Consider the following 27,448-nt stretch of genomic DNA (forward strand, 5'->3'; position numbering starts at 1 on the left):
TTCAGTGCTCTGTCATACTCTTCACGCAGTATTGTATCTCCCATTTCATCTTCATCTACATCCTCTCCCATTTCCATAATATTGTCCTCAAGTACATTGCCCTTGTATAGACCCTCTGTATACTCCTTCCATCTTTCTGCTTTCCCTTCTTTGCTTAGAACTGGGTTTCCATCTGAGCTCTTGATATTCATACAAGTGGTTCTCTTTTCTCCAAAGGTCTCTTTAATTTTCCTGTAGGCAGTATCTATCTTACCCCTAGTGAGATAAGCCTCTACATCCTTACATTTGTCCTCAAGCCATCCCTGCTTATCCATTTTGCACTTCCTGTCGATCTCATTTTTGAGATGTTTGTATTCCTTTTTGCGTGCTTCATTTACTGCATTTTTGTACTTTCTCCTTTCATCAATTAAATTCAGTATTTCTTCTGTTACCTAAGGATTTCTACTAGCCCTCGTCTTTTTACCTACTTGATCCTCTGCTGCCTTCACTACTTCATCCCTCAGAGCTACCCATTCTTCTTCTACTGTATTTCTTTTCCCCATTCCTGTTAATTGTTTCCTTATGCTCTCCCTGAAACTCTGTACAACCTCTGGTTTAGTTAGTTTATCCAGGTCCCATCTCCTTAATTTCCCACCTTTTTGCAGTTTCTTCAGTTTTAATCTACAGTTCATAACCAATAGATTGTGGTCAGAGTCCACATCTGCCCCTGGAAACGTCTTACAGTTTAAAACCTGGTTCCTAAATCTCTGTCTTACCATTATATAATCTATCTGATACCTTCTAGTATCTCCAGGTCTTTTCCATGTATACAACTTTCTTTTATGATTCTTGAACCAAGTGTTAGCTGTGATTAAGCTATGCTCTGTGCAAAATTCTACCAGGCGGCTTCTTCTTTCATTTTCCTCCCCCATTCCATATTCACCCACTATGTTTCATGTTTCCTTCTCTCCCTGTTCCTACTCTCGAATTCCAGTCACCCATGACTATTAAATTTTCGTCTCCCTTCACTACCCGAATAATTTCTTTTATCTCATCATACATTTCATCAATTTCTTCATCATCTGCAGAGCTAGTTGGCATATAAACTTGTACTACTGTAGTAGGCTTGGGCTTCATGTCTATCTTGGCCACAATAATGCGTTCACTATGCTGTTGGTAGCAGCTTACCCGCACTCCTATTTTTTTTATTCATTATTAAACCTACTCCTGCATTACCCCTATTTGATTTTGTATTTATAACCCTGTATTCACCTGACCAAAAGTCTTGTTCCTCCTGCCACCGAACTTCACTAATTCCCACTATATCTAACTTCAACCTATCCATTTCTCTTTTTAAATTTTCTAACCTACCTGCCCAATTAAAGGATCTGACATTCCACGCTCCGATCCGTAGAATGCCAGTTTTCTTTCTCCTGATAACGACGTCCTCCTGAGTAGTCCCTGCCTGGAGATCCGAATGGGGGACTATTTTACCTCTGGAATATTTTACCCAAGAGGACGCCATCATCATTTATCCATACAGTAAAGCTGCATGCCCTCGGGAAAAATTACGGTTGTAGTTTCCCCTTGCTTTCAGTCGTTCGCAGTACCAGAACAGCAAGGCCATTTTGGTTAGTGTTACAAGGCCAGATCAGTCAATCATCCAGACTGTTGCCCCTGCAACTACTGAAAAGGCTGCTGCCCCTCTTCAGGAACCACACGTTTGTCTGGCCTCTCAACAGATACCCCTCCGTTGTGGTTTCACCTACGGTACGGCCATCTGTATCGCCGAGGCACACAAGCCTCCCCACCAACGGCAAGGTCCATGGTTCATGGGGGTGGGCTGAAACCCATGCGGAGTCTATTTCCGAGTATTAACTTTAATCATACCCACAAATAGTTCATAATTGGTTGGCATTGGATGAATCCACTGAACGGTGAAGACCTTGGAGACATAAAGAAGTCTACAAAATTGTATTACAATGTTGGAGATATACATGGAACATTAGCGAAAACAAAAAGTAAATTTCAATGCACTAGACACGTACTTAGTCAAGAATTGTTGTGGAGCTAAATAGACTGCCGCCTTGCGTTATTGTAATAAAAGCAGATAGACTATAATTCATCAAACCATTCAATTTATTTGTTTCCTTGAGACAGATAAGGTGATTTTCAAACATTAATCTTGTTGTCTGTGTTGGAGTATGTTAACAGAATCCTATCTTCGGTCCAGGTTTTTTTTGACGGTGCTAGTCAGTGCATGCATACATGTGACTGAGAGTGCAGCAGCAGTTCATTCAAATAACAGTGCATGTAACATACAGGACAGTGAAAGTAGGCATGCAGTGAGCTGATTATTTAACTAATTGTAACTTACAGAACCTATGTAATGACTCTTACTCCAGTGGTATAGCAGAGGATAACATTTGTTATGGAGTTACATACAGACTTAACATCTAGACCACAACAATAAACTTTGTAATGATTTTAGTATTTACAGAAAAAGATTTGAGAATTATGTTCATTAAATCAGTGTATGTGATTTGGGTTTGCATGAATGTGTGTGTTCTCTACTTCTCTACTTCAGAAGAAGCTTACTTGTTTAGCAGTCTTTTTGTTGTGCCTGTCTGTGACTCACCATCTCCGCTATACAATGAGGTGACAAAAAGTCGCGGGGTAGTGATATGCACATATACAGATTGTGGTAGATTCGTGTTCACAAGGTATAAAAGGTCAGTGCTTTGGTGGGACTCATTTGTACTCAGGTGGTTCATACGAAAAGGCTTCTGATGGGATTATGGCCACATGACAGAAATTAATGGACAATGGATGTGGAATGGTAGTTTTAGCTAGATGGTGGGACATTCAATTTTGGAAGTCATTAGGGAATTCAGTATTCCTAGATCCTCAGTGTCAAGAGTGTGCTGAGAAGACCAGATTTCAAGTATTACCACTAACCATGGACAGTGCAGTGGCTGATGGCCTTCACTTAATGATTGAGAGCAGCAGCATTTGTGTAGAGTTGTCATTGCTAATAGACAAGCAACACTGCATGAAATAACGACAGAAATCCATGTGGAATACACGGCGTATGTATCCGTTCAGACAGTGCAGCGAAATTTGGCATAAATGTGCTATCAGCAGGCGACCGACGTGAGTGCATTTGCTAACAGCACAACACTGCATGCAGTTGGTCTCCTGGGCTTGTGACCATAGTGGTTGGACACTAGATGGCTGGAAAGCAGTGACCTGATCAGATGAGTCCCAATTTCAGTTGGTAAGAGCTTTCGGATTTGGTGCAGACCCCATGAAACTGTGGACCCAGGTTATCAGCAAGGCACTGTGTAAGTTGGTGGTTGCCCCATAATGGTGTGGGCTTTGTTTACATAGAAAGAACTGGGTCCTCTGGTCCAACAAGTGATCATTGACTGGGAATGGTTATGTTTAGCTACTTGGAGATCATTTGCAGCTATTCATGGACTTCATGTTTTCAAACGACGACTGAATTTTTGTGGGTGAGAATGCAGCATGTCACTGGGCTACAGTTGTTCATGATTGGTTTGAAGAACATTCTGAACAATTCGGATGAATGATTTGGACAGATCGCCCAACGTGAGTACCATTGAACATTTATGAGTCAGTTTGTGCCCAAAATCCTGCACCAGCAATGCTTTTCACAGTTATGGACAGCTATAGAAGCAACATGGGTCAGTATTTCTGCAGGAACTTCCAACACTTGTTGAGCCCATGTCACTTCAAGTTGCTACACTACGCCAGGAAAAAGAATGTCCAACATGGAATCAGGAGGTATCCCTTGACCTTTGTCACCTCAGTGTATGGTGAACTTTTGAGAATATTGTCATGTTCAGTAAGTCAGATAATTAAAACTGAGCATAAGTACAAGAGATGTCACTTTTAAATTCATGTTGTGTGATAATCTGCAAACAATAGTAAAAAACTTACTTGCAATGTGAATATTACAGTGTCGTTATATTAGATAAAATTATTATTTATGAGATGGCATGCATAAATAAGTCATTAAATGTTAAAAAAACCATACTAAACTTCGTAAGATAACCTATATCTTAAAGCAGGCTATAGTTAGTCACATCATTTACAGTGATTGTTTTACGCAAAACTGCAGAGATGTTCTACAAGTATGCATTGGTTTTAAAAACTGGTTATATAAGTGGAAGTCAAATGAAAAGACACACGTGGGAACAAAATCTTTAATATTTTAAACGTAATCACCACAAGTGTAACTTCATTTATTCCATTGTGAGACAAGAAGGTCAAGGCCTTCATGAAAAAAATGTTTATGGTTGGCTACAGAACCATGATTGTACCCAGGTGTGCACCTCTTTGCCTGAAGCAAATTGACAACCATAGCTGTGTTACTTCAGTGCTCAAAACATATGGAAATCACATAGGGAGGGAGAGATTGGGACTGTATGGAGGATATTTAAGGGCTTCCCTGAAAATTTCTGCAGTGTAATCAAAACAACCAAGGAAATATGTGGGCGAGCATTATCTTGCAACAGTATGATGCTGTCCATCAACTTTCCTTGGCATTTGGACTTTATGGCGTGCTTCAGTCTTTGCAAAGTGTCCACATATTGCTGTGCATTAATTGTGGTGCCATGTCCTAGAAAATCAATGCTCTTAGGGCCTTGCAGTCAAAGAAAAAGGCCATCATAACATTCACAGATCTGACATGCCTGTTGGTTAGATTGTGCTGCAAAAGTTTCATTGGGAAGCCCTTATGCATTCTCCATACAGTCCCAACCTCTCCCCATGTGATTTCTGTATTTTTGGAATCCTGAAGTAAGACATTCATGACCGTCAATTTGCTTTGGATGAAGATGTGCACACCAGGATACAATCATGGTTCCGTAAGCAACTGTAAGCATTTTTCCATGAAGGCATTGTCCATCTTGCACACAGTGGGATGAATGTATTAACATTAATTGCGATTATTTTTGAAACGTTAAACAGTTTACTTATTTTTTTCTGTCTCTCATTTTCATATGAGTGTCTTTTATAATTGAGCATAATTGTTGAGCAGCATGTAGATAGTCCCCACCGCCATTCCAGTACCATCTTACCATCTGTAAAGTCCTTCAGATGTTGCTGTGGAACAGTGCGTGTGAAAGCTACTCTTAGCTCTGGTTCGGTTTTATTTTATTTTTATTTTTTTTTATATTAAAGAGTTGCTGTCATTGAGATCTTCATTAGAATGAGTATTAAATAATTTTCTAATTATTGTAGCGATCAACATGGCGCTCAGAGGAGGTAATCCTCTACAACAGTGAGGAGCTTCGCAGATGTCTGCATGCAGCTCCAATTTTCAGCCGAGACAACACTAGGTGTGAGTCATGAGACAGGAAACACAACAGTTAGAGCAGTTCGGAACTCATTGTAATCAGATGCATGTAGAATATTTCTGATTGTAGCAGTGTCTTGTTAAGATTATACCTTCGTAATTCTCATAGGGATGTTCTGATAGCCTAGATGTGTTGCTAGCATGAAACTACCAGGAACTACATTAAGAATGGACTTCATCAACTTTTTGGTGCTGTATAGAAACTCTACTCCTTGCTCAGCGTGAAAGTCTTTTTGTTATTTTGGTTTGTCTCTGTCTTAAGTGTACTGAAAATTGAAAGCATCATTCATCAGTTGCTTTGTGCTTTTATTGGCAAAACATCTGCATGTAGTCATTACATGTTGATGATACTCTACTTTTTTTAAAATTATCGTAGACTGAATGACAATTTTGCTTAACAGTTACATATTCGAGACATTACTGTCACTAATATGTATTTATTTTTACTCGTTATGATAACTGTTTTTTCCTCCATGTTAGCAGGAGCTATAATCGAACTTGCTCACTCTCATTCACTGCTTTCATTTCTTTGTGTATTTTTAAGTCCACTTTTGTAGTCATTGTGATTGGTCTCCTTGCACAGTTCACTTTCTTAATTTGAAATGTTATGCTACTCATTTTATTCTGTTTTGGCAATAGTGCAAATGAAAGCATTCTTAAGAAAAGCTGTTTTGAAGTCTATAATAATAAAGGACCAAACTGTGTTGTTTTGTCATAATGTTTACAATCAACACTAGTAAAAAAAAGGTGAGGAATAGATTTGTCAATGAGCTTTTCTGTTGCAGTATGCTTAAGATGGAGAAACAAAAGTAATTATGACAGCTACTGAAGAGGAGGGCTGCCAGAATAATGCATTTCCAAAAAGTCTGAGGTTCTTATTATTATTGTCTGCAAGGTTATTAATATACAATATGAACGTACTTTCCTTGGCCTTGGCCACACCTGAAGTTACTTATACACCTTGCCTATGATTCTCCATCCAAGATTACTGCATTTGTCCTCCCTATCAAAAAATTCTCAATACAGTCATGAATTTCACTTGATACTCAATACAGTCACACTTTCAATAATAAACAGAGGTATGATGTTGCGAGAAATTTTTTCTGGAAGGTAAAAGTACTGCATCTACCTGACTGGCTTGAGCTATTGCTTTAGGATGTGATGTGATAAGAGCATGAGTTGTTTTTTGCAGTGTTTTTGGAAGGTGTGAAAGAGGTCATTCTGTCGAAGATACTTCATTACATTTGAATACAGAATATACTATAAGATTGTACAATAGATGGATGCCAAGGATATTGGACAGTGGTTTAGTGGATCACTTCTGCTATCCTTCTTGAAGACGAGTGTGATCTGTGCTTTGTGTGAACAGCTGGACACAGTTTTTAAGAAAAGGGATCTACAGTATATTGTTGTTATGAGAGCAGCTAACTCGGATGCCAAGTCTGTATAAAATGTGATATGGATTCCATCGACCTCAGAAGTTATCCAGAATGAGATTTTCACTCTGCAGCGGAGTGTGCACTGATATGAAACTTCCTGGCAGATTAAAACTGTGTGCCCGACCGAGACCCGAACCCGGGACCCCCGCCTTTTGCGGGCAAGTGCTCTACTTGCCCGCGAAAGGCGGGGGTCCCAGGTTCGGGTCTCTGTCGGGCACACAGTTTTAATCTGCCAGGAAGTCTCAGAAGTTATGTTCAGTTTTAGCAATTTCAGGTTTTTTTATCAGTCCCATAAGCAGTATCTGTTTCACTCATTTTTGCAGTGGTGTGAGAATTAAATTAGGACAATACTCCTGCATATTCCTTTTTGAAAACCTTTTGAAAACAGAGTTCAGCATTTCTCTTTTTGTTTCACTATCTTCAGTTTCAGTTCCTTTGTCATCCATGAACGTCTGGACACTAGCTTTGGTGCAGCTACCTGCCTTTACATATGAGCAGAATTTCTTGCTGTTTTTTGAGAAATCTGTGGGTAATATTGTGCTGTGGTGGTTACTGAAACTGTCACACATTGTCCCCTGGAGAGCCGAACATGTTTTATTCAGCAACTTTCACGCTAAATAGGCCTATGCTTAGATGTACACTTGTTATGCTGTTTCGTTGGCAATTTCTTTACAGTGGCTGTGTACCACAGAGGATCCCTCCCATCATGAACTGTTCTGTTAGAAACATATCTGTACCGTGCATGATCAGTTATTGGTATAAAGTTGAGCCACAGTTGTTTTATGTGCTCGTGTCAAGAGCAATAGGTTTCTAATTCCTCACTGAAATGGGACGCTACTGCCACTTTATGTTGCTCGAAGCACATATATTTTCTTCTGCTGGATTTCGTTGCCCTTTGTATCAGTGTTCATACAGCTGACACATGGTCACTGATACTGGCTTTAATGTGGAATTCCTCAAGGAGGTCAGGTTTGTTTGTTGCCATTGGATCCAGGATATTTCCATACTGAGTAGGCATTCAAATTATCTTTTTTATGTAGTTTTTAGAGAAGGTATTTAGTATTGTCTCAGAGGATGTCACATCAGACCTACCACTTACAAAATTGTAATTGTGCCTACTGAACTGATTGTTGGATGATTACAGTCTCTTTTGATGAGACAGTGTAGAGAAGGAAACATGGCCTCTGTGGCGGCAAGTGAATCAGCTGTTGGTGATTCTGGATAGAGTGCTGTTTCCCCATCTGGATGTGGGCTGTGGAGGTGAACAGTGGTTGTTGTTGTGGTCTTCAGTCCAAGGGCTGGTTTGATACAGCTCTCGATGCTACTCTATCCTGTGCAAGCCTCTTCATCCCCAAGTAACTACTGCAACCAACATCCTTCTGAATCTGCTTAGTGTATTCATCTCTTGGCCTCCCACTATGATTTTTATCCTCCACACTTCCCTCCAATACTAAATTGGTGATACCGTGATACCTCAGAACGTGTCCTACCAACCTATCCCTTCTTCTAGTCTAGTTGTGCCACAAATTCCTCTTCTCCCCAATTCTATCCAGTACCTCCTCATTAGTTATGTGATCTTATTCTGTAGCACCACATTTCAAAAGCTTCTATTCTCTTCTTGTCTACATTGTTTATTGTCCATGTTCCACTTCCCTACATGGCTACGCTCCATACAAATACTTTCAGAAAAGACTTCCTGACACGAAAATCTATACTCGATGTTAACAGATTTCTCTTCTTCAGAAAGGCTTTCCTTGCCATTGCCAGTCTACATTTTACACCCTCTCTACTTAGACCATCATCAGTTATTTTGCTGCCCAAATAGCAAAACTCATCTACTGCTTATGTGTCTCATGTCCTAATCTAATTCCCTCAGCATCACCTGATTTAATTCAACTACATTCCATTACCCTTGTTTTGTTATGTTGATGTTCATCTTATATCCCCCTTTCAAGACACTGTCCATTCCGTTCAACTGTTCTTCCAAGTCTTTTGCTGTCACTGACAGAATTACAATGTCACAGGCAAACCTCAAGGTTTTTATTTCTTCTCCCTGGATTTAAATTCCTACTCCAAATTTTTATTGTGTTTCCTTTACCGCGTGCTCAATATACAGGTTGAATAACACTGGGGCTAGGTTACAGCCCTTTCTCACTCCCTTCTCAACCACTGCTTCCCTTTCATGCCCCTTGACTATTATAACTGCCATCCTTTCGCTCCTTCGCTGCAGTCTGGAACCGCAAGACCGCTACGGTCGCAGGTTCAAATCCTGCCTCGGGCATGGATGTTTGTGATGTCCTTAGGTTAGTTAGGTTTAACTAGTTCTAAGTTCTAGGGGACTAATGACCTCAGCAGTTGAGTCCCATAGTGCTCAGAGCCATTCCTTTCGCTCCCTGTATTTTATCCTGCCACCTTCAGAATTTGTAAGAGAGTGTTCCAGTCAACATTGTCAAAAGCTTTCTCTAAACATACAAATGCTATAAATTTTGATTTGCTTTTCCTCAACCTATCTACTAAGATAAGTCATAGGGTCAGTATTGTGTTGTGTGTTGCTACATTTCTACAAAATCCAAACTGATCTTCCTTGAAGTCAGCTTCTACCAGTTTCTCCATTTGTCTATAAAGAATTCTTATTAGTATTTTGCAACCATGACTCATTAGACTGATAATTCTGTAATTTTCACACCTGTCAGCACCTGCTTTATTTGTATTTGGTATTATTTCATTCTTCTTGAAGTCTGAGAGTATTTCGCCTGTCTCATACATCTTTCTCACCAGATAGAAGAGTTTTGTCATGGCTGGCTCTCCCAAGGCTATCAGCTGTTCAAATGGAATGTTGTGTACTCACAACTTAGGTCTATCAGTGCTCTGTTGAATTTTTCATGCAGTATCTTATCTCCCATCTCATCTTCATCTACCACTTGTTTATGTGGCCTCTCGACAGATACTTCTCCATTGTGGTTGCACCTACGGTATGGCTGTCTGTATTGCTGAGGCACGCAAGCTTCCCCACCCGCGGCAAGGTCCATGGTTCATGGAAAGGGAGAGGGGTAGTGAACAGAGGGCCATCAGTTAAACAATATTGGTTATGAAAGTCCTTTATTTCTGACAAGTACACAAATGGAATCATTACTGTAGGTAAGGTTGTTGTCATCTTTGGTGTATCCAGCCATGGTCACGGGTTGTGCAGGCATCATTGGCCTGCCCTCCAGGGCAGCACAGGGGCTGAAGATGGTGGTTGCTGTTAGTGACAACTGCTGACATCATCGTGGCCACTGGCATCTGACACATGGTGGCGTGCCATTGGCATGAGTAAAATAGGCACCTCATTGATGCTAAACTGCTTCATTGTCACAGTGTGCAATACACTGAGATAGGCAACGTTCAACCATAGTATCCAACATAAAGATGAAGGCATGTGCCCACTCTGGGCATTGGATAGTGACAGTGTAGCTGGGCAGCTAGCTGGCCCAGGCTAGAACCCACAACTCGCCATGAAGGTGGCAGTCAACAAAAGATAGTCACACAGCTGATGACCCATTGACAGCAAGCAGACAGCATGTCCAGATGGAAGCATGCAGCTACTGGTGCAAATTCTGTGGATGGTGGCCGGCTGCTTCATATTGTAGTGCAAGAGGTCCCCATCTCGTAGTCATCAGCTGGTGTAGACTCGGAATACTGTACACAACTGAATACTGCTGTGTACAGTGAACATCTTTCAATGATAGCCCGATTTGGGTGGTATATATGTGACCCAGAGCCTGATTTGGTTGGTATATATGTGACCCAGATACCTAGTGTTTCTTCAGTGGCAGCACTCCCATCCCGCTAACCATAACAGCGTGGAATGTCCAGTTGTTGCCATTCGGCTGCGATGATTTCATTTGCCCTAATTTTCCTGCCGAGTCAGCCTGCTGGGGCACTAAGATGTTGTGACTTTGGATTTCCGGGATGCTGGTTAACGTATTCTGCTGTGTCGTGCAAAATGTCCTGTAGGTGGCATCATAGTGCAGATGCACACATACCATCGAGGTATCAATATAAAGATGGCCGCCCCACTTGTGACTTGCACCAGGGAAGAACAGCGTTCTGGTATTCAGTTTTTGCGTAGTGAAGGTGTGAAACCCATTGAATTTCATCGACGAATGAAGGTTCAGTACGGTGATGTATGTTTGTCACAGCAGCAAGTCTACGAATGGAGTAGGAAGTTCGCAAATGGTGTGACTTCAGGGGAAGATGCTCCTCATCCAGCACAGGCACAACGAGTTGTGACTGTACAGAGCATTGCAGCAGTTGAAGCCGTAGTGAAGGAAAAACCCCTGAGTGACACTGAATGACATTGAAGCATGTTTGCAGATTAGTCATGGTCAGCACACCACATTGTGCATGATGTGCTCCAGTTTCACAGAGTGTCTGCAAGATGGGTGCCACGGCAGCTGACCCCTGAAATGAGAGAACGACATGTTGATGCTTGTGAAGAACTTCTTGGGCGCTTTGAACGAGAAGGTGATGGCTTCCATGCAAGAATCGTTACTGGGGATGAAACCTGGGTTCACTTACACCAACCGGAAACGAAGAGAGTGAGCAAGGAATGGCGCCATTCCTCATTACCAAAACCAAAGAAGTTTCGAACAGAACTATCAGCAGGGAAGGTTATGCTGACTCTCTCTTGGGATGAAATAGGCGTCATTTTGGAACATTACATGCCTAGAGGGACCAATGTCACCAGTGCATCATACACAGATCTCCTAAAAAATCATCTGCGGTTTGATATCAAATCAGAGCAATGTGGATTGCTGTCAGCAGGTGTCCTTTTGCAACATGACAATGCAAGGCCCCACACTGCCCGTACAACAGTTGCAACAGTCACAGACCTGCATTTTGAGTGTCTTCCTCATCCATCATACTCATCAGACCTTGCCCCAGGTGATTTCTATATGTTTGGACCACTCAAAGACGCAATGGGAGGAAAGAAGTTCCATTCTGAGGAAGAGCTATGCCATGCGGTGCATGAGCGGTTGCGCGGACTACCAAAAGAATTTTCTTCTAAAGGAATTTATGCACTTTGTAAGTGCTGGATGACTTGCATTGAGTGTGGGGGAGATTATGTTGAAAAGTGATACAGCATTGTACCACTCGCACACAATAAATAATATTTAAAAAATACTTAAGGTTTTCATTTGACTCACCCTCGTATGTGTTAATGAACTTGAGGATATCTCTGGAATTTTTGGTTACATCTGGGCACACAAGGAAAAGGGGAGGGGGTAAGTGAAATGTAAAAAATGTGTGTGTCCCATGTTCTGCTGCACAGTAGATAGGAATTGGGAATATGTTACTTAATGAATTATCTAAGTGCTCTAATTCACATCCCAATTCCTTTGCGTGGGACACGTAGAGACTACTGTTACACATGTATGGGTCTCGCATTTCATGTGTTCTATATCACATGTTTTTAAGTTTTATTTTCACATTCCATCATTTATCTGTGTAAGCCTTCTTTATTCTTTTTTCCCAGTTGGTGTTGTTATTTTGCAAATTTTTTTATCACTTTCCTGCTATTTTTCTCTTATGACCTACCTTAACTTTGTCCGTGGTAACAACTATCTGGCTGAAAGAATTGTATTCTGTCACAGTGACTCTGATGTTTGAATTTCAATAAATTTTATTTTAATTCCTTTTTTACCCATGCCTAATGCACTTCGAATTAGACTAGATAATGGACTATGGCTTTCAAGATGCAAATGTTGTAGGTACTGAGTGCATTTCCCATGGCACAGTAATGTGATGCATCAACTAAATGTGAAGTGTACAACATTGAGATGTTATCTATCTTACTGCTCTTATTTACATTACATGTTGTATATTTCTAAATTTTAATGTAATCAATATATTTTAGTATAAAAATGTAAAATATTTTGTTATCAATCTACTTATACCAGTCTTCCAAGGATGAAAGGGCAGCACTAACAGCCGAAGTAGCTGAAAAACATGACGAAATCAGATCACTGACTGAAAAGAATAAGCAGCTTGAAAATCGATGTCGAGATGCAAATATGCAAACTCAGTTGAAAGATGACATTATAAAACAGATGAGGAAGGATATAAAACAGTTAAAAACGGAGGTAAGTTCTATACTTAATAAGAATTAGTCTTTAATAGATTAATATGTTCGAGAAGTATTCCCTTTGCTGCTGCAATCATTGTAGTTCAGTGTATGGATACGATGATAGGTCATAGAAAATACTCAATCTGTTTAACTGCAGGTTATTGGTAAGGACATGCAGCTGATTGATAATGAGAGACGTAATATAGCATCAAAGAACAGTTTTCATACTTATGGAAATGTAGCATCTATTCATCAGAAGACATTTTCTTTATCACAACATAAATCAAGAAGACATGCTGACTCTGTCATACCTACTAAAGACCACATTGATTATACAAGTAACATACCAAAATTTTCTGATAGCTTACCTGCGAAAATAAATAAAGAATTTTCAGATGTGTGCTCTCTTTGTGAAAAGAATAACTGCAGGCCATTTCATAACCCGGAGTATTTGTCATGTAAAAACATTTTAAATAGAAAACTTCATCACAGGTCAAGATTCAGGAATAAAGTTTCTACAGCACAGGAGAATGCTACTATAAAAAGTACAATTGTTAACCTGTGTCTTGATCTTTTGCAAAATTTTGAATTATGTGACTCGTGTAAATGGCTCGTTATAGAAAATGTGTTAAAATAATAAAACAGTTGATGTTTGATGAATTGTAGTTTTAATTAAGATAAAGACAGAAAAATACTTCAATATAAAAATATGTTTGCTTATCAAGATTTTTAATGACCTATAAGGAGACAAACAGTTTATCAGCCTGCATAAAACAAGTGTGTGTCATTATAATTATCGTAAGGAATGTACTGTTTGAATGTAAATAATTTTAAAATAAGGGAGACAGCTCATGGAATAGTAGAAGTGATGAGCTGTCGAGAGGGTCACAAGGAAAGAATCAAAACTTTGCTAGCTTCTGGACAAATCCATAAATGAGTTAAAGTATGCAAGCACCCCCCCCCCCCTCCCCCCCGCCACACACACACACACACACACACACACACACACACATATCATACATCATACATATACACCCCTGTGCAGCTACGTTGTGTCGATTCATTAGGCTCGCAGGGCAAATCTCTAGACATGACTCAAACTTTCATTCTCACAGTTGTTTCCCTGTTTGACTCCAAAACACTATGACCAGAGGTTCTCTCGTGGGTTATGTGATAATGGCAAAACTAGGAAATGGATTTAATGGAGGACTGTGGCTTACTCTGGGACTACAGACAAAAAATATAACTGCAATGACAGAAAATAATGTCTTGTGAAAACTGGTAAGAAATGCTGAACCTGCTGTTCTCTGTAATCTATTTCCACATGCCTGGCAGGAGAACCTCTGTTTACAGTGTTCACATTCTCTTGGTGGCAGCATCAGTGCAATGAAAGTTTGAGTAAGCAAAAATTTGGTATCATGTTCCAGTCCAACAAGAATTTTCAATTGTCACACCCCCATTCCTACAGTGTGGATTCAAAATTTCTGACTGGTTTTGGCAGCTGTCATTTCATGTTCTATCTTCTTTTATTTCATACACATCATCCAGTTACTTCATTTCAGAAAATCTAATTTAGTTATGTGTATTTATCTTCAGAATTAAATAATGGTAGTACTGACAACAAAACACACAATTTTCATCAAATAAACACACATGCGCAGTGTGTGGGTTTGTGGGGTGAGGAGGGGGTCGGAGGGGGGGGGGGGGGGGGAGGGGGGATTCATCTGAGAACTAGCAGGTTTCCTGTCTTGTTTATGTGTCTGTTGCCAAACTGATGTGTCCACCATTTGGTGAGTTGTTACCGTTACTCCAAAATATTTACATTCTGCCTGGAGAAGAAAAAATGTAGGTGAGCAACTTTTTTCGAGTACAGCACTAATATTCATTTATTTTCAAACTTAGAGTTTGAAACAAGATAGAAAAAAATGTGTTTAATTGTATTTATTTCTGACATCAATTTACTGATAGATAAACACTCTACACCTGACAAACCTCTGAAGGTCTTCCTCTCCTAATAGCACCGACTTGTGAGTTTGCCTTAACTGTGTACTCTTTCTCAAATGTGTGAACAAATGATAAGTACAAAATGCAAGACAACCATTGAGACTATTCAGATATTATCTAAATGCGTCAACATAAACGTACATTCTCGTTTGGCTTCTGTACAGTTTATGTCAAGAGTACATTGAACTGTCTTATCCTTGCTGACATTTATGCCTCAGACACTATCAGTCTACATGTCAGCAATGGTCAGGATTAGTCTAAACATGTTTTTATTTTTTTTTAATATGTGCTCCAAGAACATTATTTCTCACATGAAATTGGTTCTGGCCAGTTTTTCAGTATACTTGCAGCAGCTTTTCCTGGCATCCAGTTTTGCAAGGCCAATTCAAAAAGTACAGAAAAATCTTTTAAAAAGTAATTTTTATCAGGATATTATTATTACAATTACCATCATTTCTATACATAATCCCCTTGGCTTGTATGCATTTGGTCTATGTCTTGTTGAGATATACTTAGTGTTTCATTTATAAAGGCCTAAACCCTGGTAGATTTTCAAACACTCCCATGGATTTACTTTTCCTTATTTGTGGTTGTTTGTCTAAGGTTGCAGGTCCACTGCTTCATGTAATGTTTGACATTATTGTAAATGATTGACAAATGAACAAAAACTTTCTGTAATGTTTTTATTATAGTTCAGCACATAACAAAAACATATTGCTCTGCTTCAGAATGGTATAGTGTTGCCACCATACTGTTTAATAGACTTGAATCATAAATATCACTCTGTTACTAACAGTCCTAACTAACTGAACACTCTCCAGAATGGTCAACAATTGCTCATCTCCAGCTGAGCCATATTCTTTTATTATGGTAGCTTGTGAAGTGCCAAGTGCACATAGTGAAAATTATTATGACGCAAAGTGTTCCAAGCTAAAGATGTGTAACGCATGTTATTTGATGTTTGCACAACCACTAATGTTGTTTATTCTTTGTTTTGTCCTTGTTGCTATGTGATGTGTGTTGCCAGAGATATCACTCACTCATGTTTTTCTGTACGCTACAATTCGTGTAATGTTAAGAATATACCGTATATCTTGCTGTAAGACACAACATTTATGGTTGACTCGGGCATGATTTGTAAGATAACCACTTTGGATACAACGTAAGTAGTAAGAAACACCTATCCACACAGCATGACCAAGGCTCAATGTGCCATGATGTGAACATGTAACAGCCGTGCTGTGTATTTCCTACATGATTTCTGTAAAATACGACTTTACATATGGCAGCACCAGCAACCGCAGATGAGGTGCCAGCGAGCATGGTAGTCAGCCACATTGCAGTGAGGCCACATCCTTTCTGGCAACAAAATCTGGTGCTTTGGTTCATACAGCTGGAGAGACAGTTTGTGTTAGCCCATGTTATTGTGAATGAGAACAAATACAGTTACATCATCACAGCACTAAACAAAGAGATGGCCACTGAAGTGCAGGACATTCTAGCCATGCCATAATTTACAGAGCAGTATACAGTGCTTAAAAATGGACTGATTTAATGATTGTCACAGTCTGAAACCAAGAGATTAGAGAAGTTGCTGTGGACAGAAGAACTAGGTGAGCTCCAACTGCCGGTGTTGCTACATTGTCTGCGGACATTGGCGAATAGGGCAGGCAATGATGACATTCTAAAAAACATTTGGTTGTTGTGCCTGTCTTTAATGTGCTTCCACAGACAACTGACCACATTGTTGAAATGTATCCATCTAACTTAAATCCACAAGTCGTAACTTTGCAGGCTAGTGCCAGCTGACACTGAAACTATTGCTCTACAAGGAGTCGCAGACACTGGTCATTAGCTACAAAAGTATGCTGGTATCATAGACAGTTCAGTACAGTGGCAAGAAAGTGCATCCCACCATACAAAATGGGAATTACGACAGGAAGTCAGTAATCTACATCTACATCTGATGGTGACTGACTCTCCAGATAACTGCTGTCATCTTTTTGTTACTGAACAATACACAAAACAAACATTCTTGGTGGACACAGGAGGGAATGTGTCATTTTACCCGGCCACCTGCCTGTCTCGCCGTTGTTGTGGTGATTACCATCTATTTGCTGCCAATGGGTCCAACATGCAGACATATGGATGGTTGGTAACATTAACCCTCAGCCTAGGTCCCTGGCATAGAATTGAATGGCAGTTCATAGTTTCTGATTTAGTGGATCCAGTTCTAGGAGCGGATTTCTTGTCATTTTTTGAGGTGCTCCCAAATCTTCAACATGGTCCTCTTCTTGACACGATGCCTTTTCAACTGTCTTCATGCACACGGTTTGCTCATTAATCTGGCAAAGTGTATTTTCGGAAAACAGTAGTGCAGTTTTTGGGCCACACCATTAATGCCCATGGAATATGGTTGCAGCGTCTGGGCCACACCATTAATGCCCATGGAACATGGCCTTCACAGGAGAGGGTTGAGGCAATAGTCAATTACCCACAGTCAACAACAATATGTGAGCTATGTTGGTTGTTGGAAGCCACAAATTATTATTGCTTTGTACGGAACCATGCCCTCTTTTTGGTGCCACAGAATGAGTTCCTATGAGGGACACACAAATGTGGTGACAAATTTCAGTTTAGCTTTTGCTAAAGTGAAATTTATTATTGCAGATGTCACACTGTTGGCATGCCCAGTTTCTCAAGCACCTCTTGCCCTCATAGCCGGTACTCCCACAACAGCAGCGGGTGCAGTGCTGCAATAGCAGACAAATGAATGTCAGCAGTCATTAGCATTCTTTAGCAACAATCTTTCTCCAGCACAGCAAAACTGGTTCATATAAAATAAAATCATGAAATCTATGCAGTGTATGCTGCTGCTAAAAAGTTTTGACACGTGCTGGAGGGGCAACTATTCAACCTGGTCACTGACCACAAGCCTCTCAGATATGTGTTTCAACAAAGGTCTGACAAAGCTTCATCATTCCAGTTGTGTCAATTAGATTGTGTTGGGCAATTCGTGACCAACATCACACAGATCAATGGGAAAAGGATGTGCCAGATGCCCTATTCACATGCAAAAGATCAGGAGTACTATGGATTATGAAGCACTCGCAGCGGCACAACAAGAACCTTCTGGTCTACAATTACGGTATATGCAGCAACCAAAAACAAATTTATGGATATACTGTGATGTGCCAGTGCCAAGAGTACTCCCTTTTGTGACAACTTATTTCCAGAAGTGAACCATTGGTTCATTAGATCAACTGTCCATCAACATCCAGGAGTCCCAACACTTCCTAATTGGTCAAGCAAGCTTTTTTGTGGCCAAGTTTAGGCACAGATTATAAGACTTACATGCATCAATTAATCACGTATCAGCACAGTAAAATTATTCAGCGTGTTTGTGCACCACTTGGTACATTTCTGTTGCTACTCAACATTTTGAACATGTATGCCTGGATATAACAGGACCTCTACCACCATCTGATGGTTTTGCCTATTGTCTTATGGCAGTTGATAGATTAACACACTGGCCGGAGGTTTTCCCCATGGGAGATATACAGCAGAGACAATAGCTACCACCTTTTTCCGCAGGTGGATTGCCCATTTTGGAGTGCCTCTACAAATCACAGTGTATAAGGTCAGACAATTTGACTCTTACCTGTTCAAGGCTTTCACTGCACAGTTCGGCGCAAAGGGGATTAGAACTACAGCATACCACCCAGCAGCAAATGGGATGGTGGAATGATTTCATCGAGAGGTGAAGGCATCATTACGTTGTCACATTTCACAGTGGTGGATGGAAACACTACCCATTGTTCTACTGGGCATCCTCGCGTATATAGAAGAGGATCTAGGAGCCACTGTAGCCGAGTTGTTATATGGACAACCAATCCATCTACTGGGTCAGTCATTCGGCAGCACTCCAGGTGATGTCATTGAAGCGTCAGTCTTTGTTAGTATGCTTCGATCGCACATAACAGCAGCTGTGGCCAGTCGCAACAAGTACAAAGCAGTCCCATCATCCATTTGTTTTCAGTGAGTTGTCAAAATGCAAACAGGTTTTCATTCGACACGACATCGTGCATAAATCCTTACAGCCACCATATAGTGGACCTTACAATGTGCTCAGTAGAGGCAACAAGTAGTTTCAGTTAGATATTGAAGGAATTCTGATTACAATTTTAGTTGAAAGGTTAAAGCCTGCTTACTGCCCCACCTACATGAACTGGGCAAAGCACCCAGACAATTCAACACAGACATGCCAACTCCACTCCCCACTCTGCAACCTAGTGCTGGCCCACTGCAACCGCTGTCAATCAGCAACACCAGTGACATTTCAATGTATGAAATTAAGCGAGTTGTTATCCAGTCAGGGCGCCATGTGCGATTTATCTGGCGATATCATTAACAGGGGGGGGGGGGGGGGGGCTACTGTAGTGACAAGACAAGAGCACATAGTGGTAGTTATTGTGAAGCCAAGTGTTCCAAGTTGGAGATGTGTAATGTATTTTATTCGATGTTGTTTATCCTTTGGTTTTCCTTGTTGCTGTATGCATTCAGAGATACCACTCACTCGCATTTTTCTCTATGCTATATTCATTAAATATTGAGAAAAATATCTTCAACAGAAAGAAAGTCAGCATCAATCCTAATGTCATTTGTCTTTTTTTATTGCATTGCAGATGTAGATTTCAACTGACAGTGCAGTTGTCATCAGTGCGTTATAAGTAGTAATTAATATAATGGAAGGAAACATTCCACGTGGGAAAAATTATATATAAAAAAAAGATGAGGTGACTTACCGAACAAAAGCGCTGGCAGGTCGATAGACACACAAACAAACACAAACATACACACAAAATTCAAGCTTTCGCAACAAACTGTTGCCTCATCAGGAAAGAGGGAAGGAGAGGGGAAGACGAAAGGAAGTGGGTTTTAAGGGAGAGGGTAAGGAGTCATTCCAATCCCGGGAGCGGAAAGACTTACCTTAGGGGGAAAAAAGGACAGGTATACACTCACACACACGCACATATCCATCCACACATACAGACACAAGCAGACATAATATTTTGTGTGTATGTTTGTGTTTGTTTGTGTGTCTATCGACCTGCCAGCGCTTTTGTTCGGTAAGTCACCTCATCTTTTTTTTATATATAAGTAGTAATTATAATGACACATATTCCAGTGTAACTTGGTCATGTAGAAACATTAGTCCAACTACTTACAATGCATTGATGATAGCTGCTCTGTCAGTTGAAATTTAGATCTGCAATGGAATAAAAAAGACATGATACTAAGACCAGTGCTGACCATATTTCTGTTCTGGATTACATCACAGTTGGGGGCACAATCATTCACATAGAATCAAACATAGTAAATATCTCGTTATGAGACCCAACACTTGTAACATCATTCACACGAACCTACATCAGAATTACAAAATGCTTTACAAATCAAATGTGGAATTGTGTCAATACATTGAACCTCTGAGTGATCTATGGAAATGACACTAGAAGTTCTACGACCATACAAAATGCATGCATTCAAACAACTGACAAAGATTATGTTGTGTACTATGAGAATTTCCATCTGAACTGTTCATATATTGTATACATTGACAAAATCAGGGAAGACCTAATGCAGTCTCGCGATACACAGAACACTATACAGGACAGGACCACGTACAGAATTATATTGAGAAACTGGTGATAGAGGGGACACACAAGTAACAGAAAAGAAAAAAAAAAATTCTACTAAGAACAGACAGAGAGAGAAGATAAGTCAGTGCATGAAAGATTACTGGTGAAAGCGAGAGGAGGCGAAGTCTGGTCCTAAATAGGCCAAGTACCATTCAGAAAAGTGGTTCTTAGGTAACATAACAGACACTTTCTGCTACTACATAAAATTGCTTGAAAGTTCCTGTTTATTTCTGCATTGACCTTATTACGTGCATTTACATTTCCAGATTTCTTCAAGTAATTCTGTTGTTATCATTTGGTTTCACTTTTAGAAATTATCCCAAACCCATTAGGCCTACTAACATTTACTGGAAGTCTGCCTCATATTCAGAGTGACTTAACTGGTGGTGTGTGGCAAGGGGGGTGGGGGGTGGGAGAGGGCTTACCTTCCATGGACTACTCTTCCAAAGCATGAGATGTGAGAAATGCTCAATCTACTTTTCAACACTTTCTTTGAAAAGCATACTGAAATAAATGAAGAATCACAGTACTTACATCTTTCAAAACATTTCAGCCATTGACATCATTAGGAATACTTCAGAATGCTTTTCAAGGAAGGTTTTGAAAAGCGGGTTGAGCAATTTTCTCATATTGGGCTTTTCAGTATTAGTTCTGGAAGCTATTCCCCCACACCATCAATTAAATCAGTCTGAATTGAATATGAGATGGACTTGTAGTAAATGTTAGTGAAACCAGGGATAATATTTAAGAGAATTACTTGAAGAAATCCGGTAAATTAATGCAAATAGGGAAGTCAGTGTAGAAAGAGAGAGGTCATTTTAACCACTTTTCTGTAATAATGCTATTTCAGCCCAGAAAGGGTCAGTTACCTTACACCAGAAACAGCCATTCATCTGTAACAGACAGATGTATGGAGCAAAAAAAAAAAAACAAACATGGAACAACAAACAGTATTCATACTAGCTTTTGAGCTCTTACTCTTTTTCTAGGAAACGTGCACACATTCACACACACAACCACACAGACACCCAAATGCCCACACCCATGACCTAGGTGAGACTGATTATTGATTATCGATTACTGAAAGCAGTTGCCTGAGCTGTTGGAAGTGGGGCAGGGGTAAGGAAGGACACGCGAGGCAGGAAGGTGGTAGTGGAATTGGGCAAGGCAGATATTTCGACTACTGATGTAGTGGCTTCAGAACAAGATGAAATTTCAGAGGGTAGAACAGTAAGAGATACAGAGACAAGGAGAGGGGAGAAGGGGTGTGGGAGGGGAGAGTGCAGGATATCCTGGAGAAACAATTCACATCTGTGTTGTTCAGAGAAACTTGACTGGAAGGGAGCATCCATATGACCTGCATAGTGAAGCAACTAGTGATGACATTTGTGTAATGGGTTGCAGTATGTACAGCAGCTGGATGGTCAAGTTCTCGGTTCGCCACAGTTTGATGGTGTCTATTCATGTGAGTAGCAGATGGTTACTTCTCATGTCCACATAGAATGCTATGCAGTAATTGCAACATAGCTGATATATAAACATGGTTGCTTTCACACATGGCCTTCCTTTTGGGTAGAAAGTGCTGTGACAGGACTGCAGTAGGAGTTGTATGGTTACAGGAAGGAAAGGTCAACTGTGTCCGCTGTTTGGATCAGATGTTGTTTGTGATTTCTACATATATAACAAAGATCAGTACTGTGATTAGTGAAATCACAGGACTGCAGTAGGAGTTGTATGGGACAGGTTTTGCACCAGGGTTGAGCCCAAGGGAATGACCCATGGGGTGCATGACTGGGAGCAGGATTGGAATAGGTGTGGTAAAGGATATTCTGTAGGTTGGATGGATTATGGAACACTCGTTTGGGGGATGTGGATATGATACCTTTCATCTCAGGGCACAATGAGAGGTAGTCAAAGCCTTGGTGAAGGATGCGGTTGAGCTTTCCAAGGTTGCGACGATAATGGGTGAACAGAGGAGTGCTGGTTGGTGGCTGGCTCACAGGTTTGCTGATGTTAGAGGAGGAGATGGCACTGAAGATCTGCTTAAAGATAAGTTGGATAGGATGTTTTCTCTCACTAAGGCTGTGATAAGATTATTATTGTATTTTGACAACTCCTGCTGTCCACTGAGAATGTTGCATCCATGGGTGGTGAGGTTGTAGTTTCTCTGAACTACGCAGATAGGTCTCCATGTATGTAACAATCTGTATTATTGTTTCTTTTCTTAAAAATTGGAGTTGCCTGGGATGTTTTCATGGGATCAGACACCCTCTATGAAACATAAATTTATAGAATAAAAGTATGTATTACTTCTGTCAGTAGGTTATTTGACATATTATAGAGACCTATTCTCTTCGAATTTTTCATTTCTTCGCCAACTGTAACAACATTCTTTTGATTACGTCCCTAAAGTTATAAAATGAATTTCAGACCAAATATTGATTGTGGTTTATGTTATTAAGGTAATTGATGTAAGTTAAATAAATGATTTTCTCTGAACATTTTACAAAGTATTTGTTGAAAGTGTTTGCTAATATTGGGTTGGTTGGTTGGTTGGTTTTATGGAAGGAGACCAGACAGCGTGGTCATCGGTCTCATCAGATTAGGGAAGGATAGGGAAGGAAGTCGGCCGTGCCCTTTGAGAGGAACCATCCCGGCATTTGCCTGGAGTGATTTAGGGAAATCACGGAAAACCTAAATCAGGATGGCCGGACGCGGAATTGAACCGTCGTCCTCCCGAATGCGAGTCCAGTGTCTAACCACTGCGCCACCCCGCTCGGTCTAATATTGGGACTGCACCTCTTAGTCTCTAAGTACTGCCACACAAAAAGTATTTCATCCTCATAGCAGTGTGGCACATCAACATCCAGAATTGGAGTCCAGATTATAAAACAAAGGGGCACAGTTTCTCACTTGTGACTGCATGTAAGCGACTGACCTTAGCTGTGTTGGACGTCAACCCTTTTATACTCCCACTCCCACTTTGTACAAAGAAGCTTTTATATAATGCCCATTGTTCAAATTACACTTAGTTGACATACATACATCAGTTTATGCTTATTTGATATGCAGTATAAACTGACAGCATTTGTGAATTTGAATAAAACATGAATAAAAATCAGTTTTAGTAACACTGATCTGAATTACAGAATAAATATGTGTATTTAAATGTGCTATTGATGCAACTAGCTTGTAGTCAACCATTGCCTTCAAACAAGCTACCTGGCAGTACCTTACATTTGTCCCTTGTATCATTTTGTAGCAGCCATTGATAAATTATATCCATGGATAATAATATGATAATTTACCTAACTAAACAATTACCTATCTAGCCAATATCTGCATTACAATTCAGTGATACCATGGGGTTAAGAAAGGGACAGGGTAAGTCATAATAGTTTCCTTATACATGCATATTTGTCAATGTTGTGTAACTGGCATGTTCAAGGTTTATATCATATTCTTCTGGCCTGTGTGGCCAAACCATTTGACTGATTGACTGAATACTTTAATACTCGAGATCTTCATTTCAAGGTATCACATAGCTCTGTAGCTTCATCCATTTAGCAGCAGTTGATCTTAACAAATTTATCTGTTATTGTGTGTACGATTGGATATACTGTAACTGCCAAAGTCTTTATTGTAGAATTAAATGGCTTATATCACTGTACTCACTTCTCACAGATGCGTCTTTTGGGGTATTTGGATTGAATGTTGCACGAATGGTTGCCAAGATCATGTTTTTGGAATATAACTATTGAAGGCATGCTTTGTGCAATCACAAGACAGCTGTAACTCCCCCAGTCTGTTAGTTACCTGTTACTGTGTGTGTGAGTGGGGGGTAAGGGGGGGGGGGGGAGGAATTCTCAGTAACTCAGTTCCTCATCACCTGTGGACATTTCATAACTCCCAGCTGTACTGGTTAGCTATGGGGAAGACCCTGATGTCATTCACTTGCTCAGGTGAGTGTGACCTTTTGAATGTAGCCTTACCACCCTATATTGTGTGCAAAAATGTTTCTGCGTGAGGTGTTGATGCCCTTTTTTGTAATGTTGCAGTATTGTCCTTGTGGCTGTCTGAATCGTAACCTGCATCTCCATGCCCTCCCCTCCCCGCCCCTCCCATACCCTCCCCTCTACTTCCATTGGCACACCGGTCAGTGCATCTGTTACCAGGTTCTCCCAACTGCTAAATAGTTTGCTAGCTTGTAAACCTGCATATTGCTTGATGCCTTATTGATGTGAGAATACTGTTATTTCTCATTCATGTAGATATACCTTGAAATTTTGAAAATCAAACAACACACTTGTTTGTAATTATTTTTCATGGAACCTTTAGCCTCAGTCATGCTGCGTCGTCACCTGACTAGTGAAGGCCATGCTTCTGTAATCTGTTACTGTATTCATTATTTTCTCCTCAAACAATTCTGATACAGTGCCACATCAGAACTGTCAGTTGCCAAGCAGAATGGCGTACTTGTGTTGGGAAAGAATAGCAATTAGCTATATTACTTAAGTTCTCTTTTATGGTACAGAATTCTCATTCACAGTTCTCATTTCATTACCAGGACATGTATTTCTTTAATAATTTGCATAAATTGGGCACATTAATGCTTCCATTTCTAACAATGATTCTATAGTAACTGGACATTCCATTGAAAATCTTAAGCTGTTTTCTTCATGTAGGCATTCTGCACCCTGTGATTGCGTTTACCTTCTCAAAATTATGTAACATTTCGTTCTTGGTTAACTGGTGCCCCTGGAACTGGATCTCACCTCATACGAACTTGCGTTTGCTTGGTTTCAGTGTCACACTCCCTTTCCCTCTACTAACTCAGTTCCTCGCAACCTTCTGAATTTGTTGCTACCTGCTTTGTTGGTTAACTATGGCAAAGTCTTCTGACATCACTCACCTGCTCAGGCAGGTGTGACCTTTTAAATGTAGCTTTGCCAGTCTTGCATTTTGTATCAGTAGTTCCAAATGTGGCACTCATGCGTACTTCAGTAGCACTACAAACAGTACCACCATTATGGTACTGAGAATTGCAAAACCTGGTTGCAAACATCTGGTGTACAGCATTCCACCTATTGTGGTTTTAGCCAGTGTTCATACAAGCAGAGGAAAGTTTACATCTTTTGAGGTAATAACTTATCCAAAATTTCAGCATTGCCTTGAAGTCCCAGAACAATTGGAAATACAAAGTCACTTGTAGAGTTTATTTACATTTTTTCAGTCACCATTTTGTGAGACATTTTTATGTGAATCACAACATGTTGAGATACAGGATTCTGAATCAGTTGACTTACCAGCAGAAAAATGCTCTTGTTGGAGTGCAAAAAAGGTGAATATGTTCCTCTTTAAAAAAGACAGACATAAAAGTGGGGAACCAGCTGCCACAATCCTGATTCCACTTTTCTCACCAAAATTTCAACATGCAAACATACTTGCACTCTTTTAAGACAGGTCATTCTAAATCGCTTAATCACTTTACCCAGTCTGTCTTCGTGGCTAAGCCATCATACTCGGCAGGTCCCTCTCACTGCCACTGTGCATATATCTCTCTCTCCCACACTCTCTTTTTTCTCCTATGGATTTACAGTATATCCCACTGCCATAGTCCCCTCTATCTCTTATATTGTCTCCTTTCGTCTTTCTTTCTCACTGCCACTGTCTGTACTATACCTTGGCAGCTCAAAAATTCTGGGGCATGGGAGGGGGGGGGGGGGCTGTCTTAACTTTCCCTCTAAACCCATGTGTTTAAAATTTTGGTCCAAATATGCTCTTCCCTGTAATTATGTGTAAAGTTCACCGGTCTGGGTACACCCAGATGTCCCGAGACTTTGTGTGGTGTTCACTAATCTGTAGTTTTCATTTCCATTGTCTCCTCTCTTTTTGCCTCCCACTACTATTGTTTTCATCCATCCATCTTTTTTTTCTTTCACTGCCACTCTCTGTCTCCTACCGCCCTCTCTTTCTCTCCCACTGGAACCTCTCCTCTGTGTTTCATTGTCACTGTCTTGCCGCTACTCTGTTTTGGCATAAAAAAGTGCGAGTATGTTCGCATGCCAAAATATTTGATGTAGGGGGCAGAATGAGTTTTGTGGCAGCTGAATCCACGCTTTTCTATCAAAGTCTCTGAAACTGGAGCATTTTTCCACTGGTTCCTTCTTTTGACTACTGCAGTGGGATGTGCTGCCTCTACAAATTTAATTCTGCAGGTCACTGAAGTTTTAACAGTTTATTTATATACTTGACACATTTATACTTTCACACATGTAAACAGCAAATAAATACACGCAATATAAAGTTAACTCAAAATTATTTGCTTTAAATTTTTTTCTGGATGCTTCTCTCATTGACTGCAATTCAACAATATCATTTGCCTTATGATTTGTGTCTTAAAAGAGTAAAAATCTTATAATATGCTCTCTGTGGGACATCCACAACTGTTGCTAAAATTTTTCATGATGAATAAATCTGCTCCAGTTGTACAACTGGATTTATTTATCATGAAAGAGTAAACGCAGTCATTTTGAGTTCTTTTCAGGCGTGTTAAGATCCTTTTAACCCTTTTTTGTCACTGCACTACCACTTTGGTTATATTTGTATAGGCATGAAATGCCTTTTATTCAGAGACAGCATGTCTTAAAGTATTTTTTGGTAAAAAAATGGTCACTAAAAACATAGTTTGGTGACCTCAGAACTCTTGTGGTGGCTGTTGAAACCTTGATACGTGTTCATTACATGAGTCAAAACTACATTTGTGCCTCAGACTGGATATTAACGTTCATATTTTATGTTGCATAAGTACCGTGATTTTGAGCCTCTGGAT

The 27,448-nt window shown here is 40.2% G+C and overlaps 1 protein-coding gene across 3 annotated transcripts in view; it reads left to right on the forward strand.

Moving 5' to 3' along the window:
- LOC124612937 (synaptonemal complex protein 1-like) overlaps positions 1-27,448 on the forward strand; it is a 500,344-nt gene that overhangs the window by 65,431 nt on the left and 407,465 nt on the right. For all 3 annotated transcript variants that reach the window (XM_047141436.1, XM_047141437.1, XM_047141438.1), the window contains exon 7: positions 12,744-12,926. In XM_047141436.1, coding sequence (XP_046997392.1) covers positions 12,744-12,926 — 183 coding nt within the window. The remainder of the gene's footprint in view (positions 1-12,743; positions 12,927-27,448) is intronic.

This window comes from Schistocerca americana, chromosome 4 (genome assembly GCF_021461395.2).
Source record: "Schistocerca americana isolate TAMUIC-IGC-003095 chromosome 4, iqSchAmer2.1, whole genome shotgun sequence".
Classification (NCBI taxonomy): domain Eukaryota; kingdom Metazoa; phylum Arthropoda; class Insecta; order Orthoptera; family Acrididae; genus Schistocerca; species Schistocerca americana.